General features: G+C 32.6%; 1 protein-coding gene across 2 annotated transcripts in view; it reads left to right on the forward strand.

Annotated features, from left to right (window-relative positions):
• The window catches only part of SLCO4C1 (solute carrier organic anion transporter family member 4C1), an 83505-nt gene that overhangs the window by 41016 nt on the left and 27003 nt on the right, over positions 1 to 15486 (forward strand). For both annotated transcript variants that reach the window (XM_037011968.2, XM_037011969.2), the window contains exons 3-6: positions 7207 to 7389; positions 10185 to 10281; positions 12455 to 12576; positions 13775 to 13893. In XM_037011968.2, coding sequence (XP_036867863.2) covers positions 7207 to 7389; positions 10185 to 10281; positions 12455 to 12576; positions 13775 to 13893 — 521 coding nt within the window. The remainder of the gene's footprint in view (positions 1 to 7206; positions 7390 to 10184; positions 10282 to 12454; positions 12577 to 13774; positions 13894 to 15486) is intronic.

Consider the following 15486-nt stretch of genomic DNA (forward strand, 5'->3'; position numbering starts at 1 on the left):
GAGATCCCCATTCCCTTGATGATCATAAGCAGGGGGTGCTCTCAGCTTCTGGGAAGTCCCTGCATTCCTTGGCACATGGTCCTCTACATCTTCAAAGCCAGCAATGGCTCAAAGAATGATGCGTCTTTTGCTTCAGACTTCTCTGACTTCTGCCACCAGACAGAAAAAGCCTCTGCTTTTAAGGGCTCTTTTGAGTAGGTCGAGCACAACCAGATAATTTCCTTTCTGATTAATTCATAGTCAGTTGATTAATAATCTGAAATTATTCTCCAGACTCCCTTTAGCTACTGTAACATAATAAAAGATGTGATATTGTCATATTTACATCCCAGGAATTAGGATGGCAGGATGGTGAGCTTTGGGGGACCACCTTGGAGTTCTTGCATAACAATGTTCATGCAGGACAGGGACTGGAATCCTGTTCTTAGGCAAATGGAGGTTCTCCCTAGTTGAGATGGATGTTCCTCACAATTAAGTTATATTAGCTTTTACTTCGCCATATACAGAAACTTCTGTGTGGATTTAGAGTCTCTCTCTGGCATCTTGCCTTTATGACACACTGTTCCTTTTTTTTTTTTTTTGCCCCATCTAGCTTGATTCTTTGTGGTGCCAGGTAGGCAGGATGTTCACATTTATTTCTAAGTATATTTAGTTTATTTTTCCTACTATAAATTAGTTTTTTTGTTCCATCACATCATCTAAGTTGTGCATGTGAATTCTACTGATTTTCTTTATATTAATTTTATATTTGACTACTTTACTAAATTCTTACTGTTTTTAGTAGTTTTCCCATTGATTATGTTCAGTGTTCCAGAGAGATAGTTATAACTTCTGCAAATAGAGATAGTTTTACCTCTTGATTTCCAGTTTTCAGGTCTCGAGTTCCTTTCACTTTTTCCTCTAATACAATATTGAAAAGTTTCAGAGGTAGTGAGGATCCTTGTCTTCCCATTTTAGAGTATAGATATATGCACATGCATGCATGTGTATGTATACAACACTTATGTGTCCACATATTTGATCATATTAAATATCTATTCCTATTTTATGTTGATAATATGATTTGGTATTGACATTTGTCAAATATATACTTAAAATCTATGAAAGTGATCATATTTTTCTAATCCTAGTGTTCTTTAAAAAGTCCTGTTGTATTTCTTTATATGTTGTTGGATTTTGTTGCTAATCTTTCATGCTTTTCTTTGCATTGATATACAGATATGAGGTTTGTGTATTGGTTTCTTTTGCTGTTAATCATTTTTACATTTGGTATCAATTTGTACTCAATTCATAAAAATACTTTGGTACATTTTAATCTTTTCCTGTATTCTGATGTAGTTTAAGTAGCATTAGGCATATTATGATTATTATTGCCATTGTTATTTAGTATTTAAAGGTTTGGTAAAATTCATCTCTGAAACTGTATTTGGACATTAATCATTTTAGATTTTCAAATTTATTTGCTAGAAATCTGTACTCAGTAGTCTCATGATTTTTTTGGAAAAATGTTCTAAATTTATAGTTCATTTCCCTTTTTTCATGTATTATTTATATATATGTAATTTTTCCTTTTTTGTTAGGTTAACTAGTAGTCTATTTTAGTAATGATTTCAAAGGACTTAATTTTTGTTATTTTTATTATTTTTTTCCATTAATTAGATTTCATTTGTTAATTCTTTGTTTTAAATAGAGAGGGCTCTTGTTTGTCTTTTCAATATTTTTTCTTATAAGTACTATTTTAGTTAGAGCATATAAATTTTAATATGTACATTGTGTCTAGTATCATCATTTCTGAGAAATATTGTAGTTCCAAATTTTTTTGATCCAAGAACAATTAATAGACTTTGACATTTTTTGAATTCCAGAGAGAAGGAATTCGAAGAATTCTATAAAATTTTCATTTTCTGTTGTACTGTAAATTTCTAGTTTTATTTCATTTTGGTCATAAAATATTATTACGGACTTTGGAATGTATATAGATATTTTGTACCATAATATTTGTTTGGTCAAATATTTTTGGGTTATACTGTCCATGGCACCTAAAAAATGGAAGGTTCATTTTTATCAAAGAATATAATTTGTTTTGATTTCTTAAGTTCAATGTTACTATGATGTTGTTTAGGTCTTCTCTATCCTTGCTTATTTTCAACCTTTGGCTCTCTTGGACTGAGAAAGATAAAAATTAAAGTCTGTTGTTTTAACTTCTTCTGTCTAATCTTACATCTCTGGAAGTATCTGCTTAATTAAGATACTGCTATATATTTTTATTATCTATTTTTAATTTTTATGGAAGTATAACTTTAATTTGTAATTAGTTTTAGAACAGTTTTAGATTTGGAGAAAAATTATGAAGATAGGATAGTTTCCATACACACCACAATTTCCCCCTATTATTAACATCTTACTTTGTACGCTACATTTCTCAGGATTAATGAACTATTATTGATCTGTTAATGTTTAGGTTTATTGACTGAAGTCCAAGCTTTATTCAGGTTTCCTTGGTTTTATCTAATGTCCTTCCTCTGTTGCAGGATCCAATCCAGGATACCAGATCACACTTAGGTGTCATATCCTTTGGTTCCTCTTGGCTTTGACAATTTCTCAGACTTTGCTTTTCTTTTTTAATGATGGCCTTGGCTGTTTTGAAAAATACTGGTCAAATATTTTATAGCCTGTCTCTCAGATGGGACATATCTGATGTTTTTCCTATGATTAGACTGGGGTTTTTGGGGGTGGACCACACATTTTCATTGCATCATATCAAAGGTACATGCAGTTATCAGCATCACTTATCACTCCTGATGATGACCTTCATCACCTGGTTAAGGGAGTGTTTGTCATGTTAACCCACTGTGAAATCATTCATTTCCCCCCACTTTCCACTATACTTTTTGGAATAAAGTCACTGTGTGCACCCCACACACTTCAGAAGTGAGGTGTTCTACCTCTTTGAGAGTGCAGTATCGCCATCCATTACTTGGAATTCTTCTGAAATATAAATATGTTTCTTCTCCCCGATTTATTATTTAGTCAATCATTTCTTTTTCATTGTGGATGGATCGATATGTATTTTATATTTTGTTGCTAAATTTTTCCAGTTTTGGCTACCTAGAGTTCTTTCAGTTGGCTGCTGTATCCTTTGACACATCTCCAACATTACAGGTTTCTTTGTTTTCTTACTTTCTGTCAATATGAGATGCCCCAAGCTCATCCTGTATATGTTTTTTAAAAAAATTAATTAACTTACTAAAGTATCATTAATATACAATCTTATGTTGATTTCAAATGTACATCACAGTTGTTCATCAGTCCCCATGAATCAACTTACATTGTGATTGTGAATTATTGTGCCCTTCATCCCCCTCATCCCACACCCACCCCAAACCCTCACCCTTGGTAACCATTAGTCATTTCTTGGTGTCTGTGAGTCTGCTGCTGTTTTGTTCTTTCAGTTTTGCTTTGTTATTCTCCACAAATAAGTGAATTCATATGGTATTTGTCTTGCTCCACCTGGCCTCTTTCCCTGAATGTAATACCCTCTAGATCCTCCATGTTGTTGCAAATGGCAGTATTTATTTTATTTTTATGGCAGAATAATATTCTATTGTGTATATGTACCACATCTTCTTTATCCACTTATCTATTGATGGACACTTAGGTGACTTCCATATCTTGACTATTGCAAATAGTACAGCAGTAAACATATGGGTGCATAAGTCTCTTCGAATCAGGGATTTTGTTTTCTTTGGGTAAATTCCTAGGAGTAGGATTCCCAGGTCAAATGTTATTTCTATTTTTAGTTTTTTGAGGAACTTCCATATCGCTTTCCACAATGGTTGAACTAACTTACATTCCCACCAGTAGTGTAGGAGGGTTCCCCTTTCTCCGTATTCTTGCCAGGATTTGTCTTTTTGTCTTTTGGATAGTGGCCATCCTAACTGGTGTGAGGTGATATCTTATTGTGGTTTTAATTTGCATTTCTCTGATGATTAGTGATGTGGAGCATCTTTTCATGTGACTGTTGGTCATTTGTATTTCTTCTTTGGAGAAGTGTCTGTTCAGGTCCTCCATTCATTTCTTAATCAGGTTATTTTTTTTGGGTGTGTTGTGGCATATGAGTTTTTTATATATTTTGAATGTTAACCTCTTATCAGATGAGTCACTTATGAATATATTCTCCCATATTCTAGGATGCTTTTTTGTTCTACTGATGGTGTCCTTTGCTGTACAGAATCTTTTTAGTTTGATGTAGTCCCACTTGTTCATTTTTTATTTTGTTCCCCTTTCCTGAAATATGTCCAGGAAAAAAATTGCTCATGCTTATATTCAAGAGATTTTTGCCTATGTTTTCTTCTAAAAGTTTTATGGTTTCACGTCTTACATCCAGCATTTTGCTCTATTTCGAGTTTACTTTTTTGTGTATGGAGTTAGACAATAATGCAGTTTCATTCCCTTACATGTATTTTTCCAGTTTTCCCAATACCAGTGTTGAAGAGACTGTCTTTTCCCTATTGTATATTCATGGCTCCTTTATCATATATTAATTGATAATATATGCATGGGTTTATATCTGGGCTCTCTATTCTGTTCCATTGATCTATGGGTCTGTTCTTGTGCCAACACCAAATTGTTTTGATTACTGTAGCTTTTTTGTAGAGCCTGAAATCAGGGAGTGTAATTCCCCCAGATTTGTTCTTCTTTCTCTGTATTGCTTTGGCTATTCAGGGTCTTCTGTGATTCCATATGAATTTTAAAACTATTTGTTCTAATTCATTGAAGAATGCTGTTGGTATTTTGATAAAGATTACATTTCCCAAAGCAATTTACAGAGTTAATATTAACTTTTGACAATATTAAGTTTTCCTGCCCATGAGTATGGGATAGATTTCCATTTATTGGTATCTTCTTTAATTTCTCTCAGGAGTGTCTTGTTTTCAGATTATAGGTCTTTCACCTCTTTCTCTAAGTTAGGTTTATTCCTAGGGGTTTTATTCTTTTTGATGCAACTGTGAATGGAATTGTTTTTCTGATTTCTCTTTCTGCTAGTTTGTCATTAGTGTATAGGAATGCAACAGATTTCTGTGTATTAATTTTTTATCCTGCAACTTTCCTGATTTCAGATATTAGATCTAGTAGTTTTAGAGTAGATTCTTTAGGGTGTTTTATGTACAATATCACATTATCTCCAAACAATGAGTTTTACTTCTTCCTTACCATCTGGATGCCTTTTATCTCTTTGTGTTGTCTGATTGCCATGGCTAGGACCTCCAGTACTATGTTGAATAAAAGTGGTGAGAGTGGACATCCTTGTCTTGTTCCCAATCTTAGAGGAAAAGCTTTTTACTTTTTGCTTTTAAGTATTATGTTGGCTGTGGGTTTGTCATATGTAGCCTTTATTATGTTGAGGTATGTACCCTCTACACCCATTTTGCTAGAGTTTTTATCATGAATGGATGTTGAATTTTGTCAAATGCTTTTTCAGTGTCTGTTGAGATGATCATGTGGTTTTTATCCTTTTTGTTGGTGTGGTGTTTCATATTGATTTATTTATGAATATTGTGCCATCTTTGCATCCCTAGAATAAATCCCATTTGGTCGTGGTGAATTATCCTTTTGATGTATTTCTGTATTTGTTTAGCTAATATTTTTTGAGTATTTTTGCATCTATGTTCATCAGGGATATTGGTCTGTAATTTTCTTTTTGTGCAGTGTCTTTGCCTGGTTTTGGTATTAGAGTGTTGCTTGCCTCATAGAATGAGTTTGGGAGTATTCCCTCCTCTTCTACTTTTTGGAATACTTTAAGAAGGATGAGTATTAGCTCTTCTTGTATGTGTGGTAGAATTCTGCTAAGAAACCATCTGGATCTGGGTTTTGTGTTTCAGGAGTTTTTTGATTACTGTTCCTCTTTCTCCCACCTCTAGGCTGGGAGTTGGGGAGGGCTTGGGTCCCACTCGATCTCAGCTTTACTTTACCCTTTTCTGTGTGTTCTTCTCTTCTTCCTCAGGTGTAGGTGGTATGTTCTACAGTCCTCAGGTCATTTTCAGGTTTATTTGTATTTGCTGTATTTTCTTCTTTTATGTGTTTTTGGGAGAATTTCCACCTTTATTTCCTATTCCACCATCTTTAATCCCTGGATTCATCTTGTGTATGTTACCAGGGAGGTAGCACAAATAGTGCAGACCTAGCTCAGTTATAAATACAAATCACTTGCCAAAATATTCATCAACCTTCTATAACATGAATATATACAATATTACAGGGTATATTTGAAATTTTAAAATACATAATTTATGCATAAAATTTCATCTGAAAATTTGATAGCCATGAAACCAGTTAAAGAATCTTCAGAATTGGTGCTTTGGAGACCTTACTTAGCAATTGGGAAATAATAAATATTGAGCTGATGTTAAGGAGATGATAATAGAATTAGCTGCGGCCATTGTTAAAATGTAAATTCGTAGGTACAATACCAGATTCAAAAGGAAAGGGCTTGAAATGTAGTTTTAACAAACACCATTGTTCATTAATATTTTCAGATGATTTAGGAAATATGGATGTACTATCATACCCTGCCTTGGAATGTAACTTTTAAGAAGATTTTAACCAAAACTTAAAGGTAGCCATTTTCCTTTGATGATATTCAAAAAAATAACCTATAGTACCAAGGATTGTTTCAAAAAATTAAGTTGAATAAAAGAGTTTGAGCTGTAAAAAGGAACTAGACAAAACTTCCAAATATTACTGCTTTGTAGTGAGTGTTGAGAATTACTGTTTTTGTTAAAATATCCTATAACCTAGGTATACTTTTCATATATGTTAAAGATGCTTATTGATAAATTCAGTATGATGTTCACATTGTATTTATGACCTGGAAAAAAATAGAGGCTAGATTTTTCCTCCTCATTTGAAAACTCTTTCCCTGGCACCCCTTACTTCAATTGTGTTTACATTAATTTACCTGAAAATTTTTTAATTTCATTTTTTGAATTGTTGTTTCTCAGTTTTCTATGTTATCTAAATTTTAACATGATAATATTTCATAAATTTTATTTAGTAATATATGCATTTTAAAATAGTTTAAATATAATCAAGGAGAACTGATTGGGAGAAATAAAAGTTATGTTAGGCAAATTAATTCATGAAGATAGATATTTAAAGTATTAGCTAAATTTCTGTAAATTCAGTTTTATTTTTTTGTCCCTAAAGATACTTGCTTAACAACAAGGAATAGAACCAGCTGTACCTCTTCAAGTTCTTCACTTTCCAACTACTTGTATGTCTTCATCTTGGGGCAACTATTACTAGGAGCAGGAGGAACTCCTCTCTACACCCTGGGAACAGCCTTTATTGATGATTCTGTTCCCACACACAAATCTTCTCTCTATATAGGTAAGTTTGCTTTCTAATATACGTGTGTCAGTATCATTTCATTCTATTGCTTATTTCATTTATACAGTATAACATGCCTATTAAAAAGTTGGTTGTAATTTCTTAAGCATTTCCATGAGATAAATGCAGTATTACTTTTTTCACTTAATCATTTTCTGATACATGTCCTTCAGATGAATGTGGTTGTGAGCTCTGTTGATGTACTGCTCTACTTCTGTGTTCTGAAGTGCCATCCAAGCAGTAGGCTGGCTAACTTGCTTGAGTGCCAGGCTAATTTTCACAGGGTGTGAAGATGGAGTTCTGCTGTTATAGTTGACTGACCACATCTTATTTGGACATGACCAGTCAACAAAAGAAACCTCAAGACAGTATGCAGAAACTCCATGGAGTTTTCTATTTCAGATTAGCCCTTTTTTATATATGACATTTTTTCCTCTTGTGATCTAATTTTGGAAGCGTAAGTTTCTCTTAAATCCCTTCCCTGATGTTTCTTTAAGATAAAGCTAACTAGACTATGCATGGCCCTTTGTCCAATTAATGTATAATTCATTTACACGTGAGTTTTCACTTTATCAGTTTATTATTCTAATGTAGGGGGTCAAACAGTCCACTTGGGACTGTTATAAGGCATAGCACAGACTGATTGGCTTATAGACAAAAGAAATTTATTTCTCACGGTTTCTTGGAGGCTAGCAAGTTGAAAATTATGGTGCCCACAAATCAATGTCTGTTGAGGGTCTGCTTCCTGGTCCATAGATAGTCACCTTTTTGCTGTCTCCACATGGTAGAAGGGAAAAGGGAGCTTTCTGGGGTCTCTTATAAGGACACTAATCCCATTTATCAGGGCTCCACTCTCTACATCCTAATCTCTTCTAAAGGCACTACTTCCTAATACCATTACATTGGGGATTAGATTTCAGTGTAAGAATTTTGGGGGGGATACAATCATTCAATCTACAGCAAGACCTATTGCCACAGTCACTGGAAATCAAGTATGTTCAGTGCAGACGTGATAAATGCTACTAAATCAACTTAGGTTCGTCCATATTAGGACAACCACTACACTTCGGCTTGTTTTGCTTTGCTGGCTCCACAAGGTCTGATGCTTTCTCTCTCTACAAGTTACAGTTCAGCTGTACACTTCCTAATTTCTCCTGCATGTACTAATTTAACAATGCTTTTATTTCACTTAACTAATAATAATGCTGTTCACTCTTCCAGTTCAGCAGATGTCCTTTTTGAAATCCTCTTCTGATCACTACTTCTCATAGTTTTATTCTTTATATTTTGGCAACATACAGAAATAACAAAAATAACAATAAAAAGTATTTTAATACAGTAGGTGGGTGAAAGCTCACAAGACCATTCCAGATTTGATAATTCTGTAGGAAGACTCTCAGGACTCCACCTATAATCATTCTCATGGCTATGATTTATTACAGCAAAAGATACAAAACAAAATCAGCAAAGGGAAAAGGTATGTGAGATGAAATACAGATAAAACCAGGTGCAAGCTTCCAAATGGTCTGCTCCCTCCTACTTGGGCCCTACAGGTTGCAATTAATTCTGCCAGCAATGAGTTGTGAACAAATTAATATACCATAATTTATTGTTAAGCATTGATAATTACTGGAGACTGGAAAAAGCAAGTGATCTAGGCAGTGCTACTTAATGTGTGTTCCAGAAACCCATGTCAATATGAAGGTAAGTCAGAAAATGGCAATAAACTTTTAGAAACTTTTAGAGCAATTTTATACTTCTGAAGAATTTATAAGATAGCCTTACAAAAGTATCAGTCTAAACCTGATTGGAATTTTTTTTAAAGCTTTGCCACCCCAGATGGTTGGAGAATCACTGATTTCTAGCATTTTTAATTATGTACTTTACTCAAAATTTTGAGCATGAATCCTGTGTATATGTATGTACTTAGTATTTATAAATCATGTACTTAAATTTTTCCACTAATGTATTTAAAATTTTTTTGAATATATAATGTAAATGAATATAGTTGACAGATAAATGAAAGTTTTTAAATGTTTTCAGACCATCTTGCTTGACTTCTCTTTGGCAACTTGGTTGAGTACATAAGTCCCTTCTGCCATTCATGTATGTTCAGCTTTAGGTGTGGTAAACTCATATTCTTTTCTGCATGAGAATGAGAATCTTTGCAATTAACAAAAATTCAGAAGTTAGGAATATACTACTTATTGCTAATATGATATATGCATGAATTTTTTTGCAAAAATTTGTTATACATGGCAAAATTTTAAATATTTGAGAGAAACAAGGTCATTTTAATTCCGATGCAAGTAAATATGGGAGCTTCACTAGGAGCAGGAGCTTAAATTAATGACTTAATTTTAAAAACAGAGTAGACCATGTCCAGGTTTTAAAATCAGCTGTGATAGTGCAAAATAAGAATGATTTTGGAGTATATACAGAGTGGAAGAAAAATTTTCTTATTGTTTTCTTCCTTAAGAATTGTAAACAATAATTATCACCACCATAAAGGGTAGTAGAAGAAGTACTACCACAGCTACCAGCTAACATATCTTTCCAAGAATTTATAATTATTGGATTTGTTGCTATTATTGTTATAGTGTAACAACTTTTAAATTGAATTGTATATGTTAAGCTGCTTGACTTGACAAATGATACCAATCAAATGGTATTTTTTAGTGAAAGTATGTGTGATTTTGATTTTTCTAAAGTAACTATTTGTCTTTTGTCACTATTGTTAGACATTCGGAGCAAAGTTATTTAGCTGATCATTTTAAATGTGTTTGTTCTTGTAGGAATTGGCTACTCTATGTCAGTATTAGGACCTGCTATTGGCTATGTGTTGGGAGGACAACTGCTAACATTGTACATTGATGTCAGTATGGGACAAAGGCAAGACAATATCTATTTTTTAAAATTGTTTTTTATTTTAATAATGTTAACGTCATAGACTGAACGTTTTTGCAATATTTCCTCAGTATGGCATGAGGGACTTTTCAGAAACAAAACTGAATACATACAATTTTTATATAATATTTTAGCTGCGTTTCTTCGTAAATTAATGCCACACCATCTCTTAGTATAATGAATACATTATTCACAAATAAGGATGCTTAATAATTACCAGGTAAATTTTTTCAAAATATACCTCTTGGAGCCCATGCATTGTTCAAATAGAAAAATTTAATAAAACTTAGTTATGTTTTCAGTTGACTTAGCTGGAGATAGATGGCCTGAAGAGTCTCAAGAGTCTATGATTCTTAAGCTAAGTTCTGTAGTAGCTCTGATAATTCATAGAGATCACAATTGTGCAGTTTTAATGATTGTAACAATGGAGGATAATAATAATGTTTATCCCATTCTGTTTTCTAGACAACATAGATTTTGTGTGTTGCCTTACTTTAAATGACATTTTATTTAATTTAATCCTTAGTAATCCTGTAGTAGTTTGATACACAGAGCTTGGTGAGTTGCCTAAACATGAATGTAAGTAGGTCTTTTTAATTCCAAAATTCCCCTTTGAACCTCTGAGTTACTTTGTCCTTTGCCTGAATAGCAAAGTAGTGACCTTTGGTAAGGCCGTATGTTATTTGACCACTGGGAATCATAACTACATAATCCTTTGTGTGACTGTGATCAGTGAATACGAAAATGTGGTCACGGGTATGTGATTACTTCTTTGAGCTGTTAATCCTAGGCTAATATTTTAGAGACTACAGGTGACCCTGGAACAATGTGGGTGTTAGGAGCACTGAGCCTCTGTACAGCCCAAAATCTGTGTGTAACTTTTAACTTCCCTAATGCTTAACTACTAATAGCCTGCTGTTGACTGGCAACTTTAGTGATAAGCAGTTGATTAACATATATTTTGTATGTTAAAAGTATTGTACACTTTATTCTTATAATAAAGTAAGCTGGAAAAAAGAAAATGCTTTTCAAATTGTTAACAAAGCTCAAAAAATTTTCCAATATATTTGTTGAAAAAATTCCATGTATAAGTGGACCCATATAGTTCAAGCTCATGCTGTTCAAGGGTCAACTGTATTTAAAAAGATGTGTAGAGGAAGCCCTTGAAACAGAAAGTTGGGTTTTTAAGGAAGGACATTTTAATTTCGGTGGGGAAATACATGAGTTGTGCGAGTGGTATGTTTTTGGGGAGAGTCTATTGATATAAAAATATGAGAACCATTATAAAAAACTGTTAATCACTTTAAGAAGAATTTTACAGAGAAAAACAAATATCATATGATTTCACTTATATGTGGAATCAAGGAAACATATAAACAAACATAAAACTCAGCTCATAAATACAGAGAATAAATTGGTTCCAAAGGTTTGTGGGGAGGAGGCTGAGAGAAATGGGTTAAAGGAGTCAAAGGTACAAACCAGCAGTTACGGAGTAAGTGAGTCATGGGGATGTAATGTACAGAATGGCAACTATAGTTAATATTGGAGTGCATATTTGAAATTTGCTAAGATAGTAAATCTTGTAAGTTCTTATCATAAGAAAAACATTTCTGTAACCATGTATGGTGGTGGATGTTAACTAGACTTATCATAGTGATAATTTTGCTCACCTGAAACTCATATAACATATGTCACTTATACCTCAATAAAAAATAAATAAAATAAAATGAAAAGAACCTCACATCTGAGGGAATGTCATAATTGAAGCACAGTGTATGGACTTTTAACATAGGTGAGTAATTTGCTGTATTGTGTTTCATATAGCAGAGAAGAAAAACAACCAGTTAGGAATGTTCATAAATTCTAAGCATGCTATCATATAGTCAACATACTTATATTTACTATTAAATATTTTCAACTTTTATGTCATATTTGTCATTTTGAGTACTTTGTAAGCTGGTATAGCTGTTATTTATGTCTGCTACTTGTTGTCTGATTCATTACAATGGCCCCACTTAAAATTTTAGTTATTATAATATTATTTCTCTATATATGCACTTGTATATAATTATATATAATTATAAAGTATATCATTATCATAACTGAGTTTTAATGAGCAAAGTAGAGTTGACTTACCTTTTCTTTTTCTGTCATATAGCACTGCTGTTACTGAAGATGATCCACGATGGCTGGGGGCGTGGTGGATTGGATTTCTTATAGCTTGGGTCTTTGCTTGGTCTTTGATAATGCCTTTTTCTTGCTTTCCAAAACATTTACCAGGTAAACATGTTTTCTTTAAAACCAGGGAGTTTTATTCTAATTCTGGACAAGTGTTCCTTTCCTTCTGATTGATGAGACCCTAGAAAATTCATTGTCTGTTTTATGAAATCTCAGTTGTCTGCCTATGCAAATTTTTGAATATCTGTCATTATTTTAGCAGCTATGGGGCAACAATCTTAATATTCTTGTTTTTTCTCTTTTATTTCCAGCTAATAATCAGTAAAACTGGAACATATTCATCTTCTTACTGAATATTTAACAAAATTTGTTTTTATTGTTATTTGGAATCCTGCTTTATATGAACAAGATACAATCTCTTTTAAACTGTTAGTTTGTATTCAGTCAGTCACTAACTTCAAGAGTCAATCTGCCTTAAATTATTGAGGCTAATTAGTTGTTGATGAAAGTACAAGTACTTTTAAAGAAATAGTCACTAAAATCGTGCTGTAGTTTACTAATATTTCACCGTATCTCCGTATTACACAGTCTGTCCAAAAGAAAAGATTAACTGAAAAGAATATCCATTCCTTTCTCTGTGAGATTTTGCTTCTATATAATTATGTACTTCACATATGTATCTATCGAAGTGTTTTTCTCTAGGCTGAACATATATAGTTGCTTCTGTTATGTAACAGGATATACGATTAATTTTTGGAAATGGTTGAAAGGAGTTGGCAGTGTAGGTGGGCTCATTGATTTCTTTCTACCTTGGACCTTCTAATTTATAATTCTGTATCTTGATTGTTTTCTCAGATTTATTCAAACTATTATTAAAAATCAAAGCAACATGGTAAGAAACAGTGAATATTTCATCTGCAATGCATGTTAGAATGAAAGAGGGTAAAGGAAAAAAGCCTCTAACATACTTCACTTAATATATAAAGGATGGAAAAGAGAACCATTTGAAAGAAGAAAAAAATTTTAAGAGAGATTTTAAATAAAGAGAATAAATATGTTATTAGGGCAAAGTTGTTTTATCTTAACTTTTAAACTGGTTGGAACTTTCCTAGCTAAAAGTAATAGCACTAGGTGTTAGGACAGCTAGATACAGATATTAGTACAGTTTTGTTGATGAAGAGAACGGGCTTTTTACGTTATGAAATTTATATATTTACAGAAGTTTGTGTTAATTAGGTAAGTATTTTAAAAAATGAAGAATGAAGTGATAGATCAAATATATTTACAATTATTTTTTTAGGTACAGCAAAAATTCAAGATGGAAAAATTTCTCAGGCTCATCAGAATAACAATAGTCACTTAAAATACACAGATGAAAATTTTGGAAAAAGTTTTAAAGATTTTCCAGCTGCTCTAAAGGTAAAAAATAATACTGTTCACACACATGCAGTATCACACACATACATATGTACATTATATGCATATATTACATATGTACATACATAAGAACATATACACACATGTATACACACAAACCCATAAATACTTTCATAATGTGTTATTGTTTGCTTCTTCACTATATTTCTAGCTTTATGAACAACTCTTCAGGTTTAATTTAATTGTGCTCTGAGTTAAATGGAAACCATTCCAGAGTGGAATGGTTGAAAGAACATGAATTATATTATTGGCAAAATCAGTATTCAGTGGCTATCATTAGCACATAGCTCATTATTCCAGGCCATTTCCATTATGTAATGAATCAATAAATTATCACTGAATTATAAATACATATTTGAGAATGCCCAATCAATATCTTCCCCTTGTGAAAAAGGTGGCGGTTAGTGGTTACTTGATTTGAATTTGAGATTAAAGAAACAGAAATGTTAGTCTATTCTGTTCTACTCAGCCGAAAAGCATCATAAAAGTTTTATACATACAGAAGTTCATAATTTTACCTTTTCAAAAATCTGAAATTATTTGCTTTTCATTATTTTTTTCCTTCTCAAATAAAAGCCTTAACATATTTCCACTCCATTTTATCCCACCTGTTTCCCACCTCCTCCTCTCCCACACAGGCACATTGTTGTGTTTTGCTAAGATTGTTGATAATATTTAATCCCAAATACTATTTTCTTTTTTGGTAGTTCTGTTCAAGTTCATGTATTTCTATTTAACTTAATTTATAAATTCTTATTTATACTACCAGCAAGAGTCATTTCTCACTACTGCTTTTTTTATCCTATGCTTTGAGATTTCAATTCTGATTCAGATCTCCATAGATGAAGTATTTTATGGCTAGATGAAGTATCAGATAGGATGTCATCTAAGTATCCTTGAATGTCTGAATGATATTTCTGACTGGATGAATACTTTTGGGTTGTATTCCTCTCATCCCAGGAGCCTGTAGATGTTGTTTTGCTCTTTTCTGGTGAAATGTGTTAAAGGTGAGAAGTTCTACTGTTAGTGTGATATTTCCTTATCCTTTCCATCTGCAAATTGGTAAATTTTTTCATTTATCTTTGATTTCAGGAAATTTACTGTTTAAGTATTTGTCTTTTTTCATTAATCCTTGCAAAGTGTCCATTACCTTTTGCATTCTGAAGACTTAAATACTTTCTATTATTATTTAAAAAAATAATTGCATGTCTTCATTCAGGTACTTTTTCTCCTTTTGTCTCTATTATTATTGTATTAGATTATCTGACTGACTTCTAACTCCAAACTATCTCATCCTCACTGTGTCTCATTTGGTTTTATGAATTTTTTTTTGCATTTAATATTTAAGTTTTTCACTTTGTGGCTAAATACATTGGAATAATGAATCTCATACTCCCTTCTGATAGTTTAATAAGATTCTGAGAAATCTAATAATATAGACACCTATTTAAAATTGCTTAACTCTATACCTATTTAAAAGGTTCTTAACTACGGGGAGTCCTTTCTTCATGGAACAGTACTCTATGTTTGATACTTAGAGACCATGCTCATGGGAGTTCATAGTCACGTTCTTCA

The sequence above is a fragment of the Manis javanica genome, chromosome 1 (assembly GCF_040802235.1).
Source record: "Manis javanica isolate MJ-LG chromosome 1, MJ_LKY, whole genome shotgun sequence".
In the NCBI taxonomy this organism is placed as follows: Eukaryota; Metazoa; Chordata; class Mammalia; order Pholidota; family Manidae; genus Manis; species Manis javanica.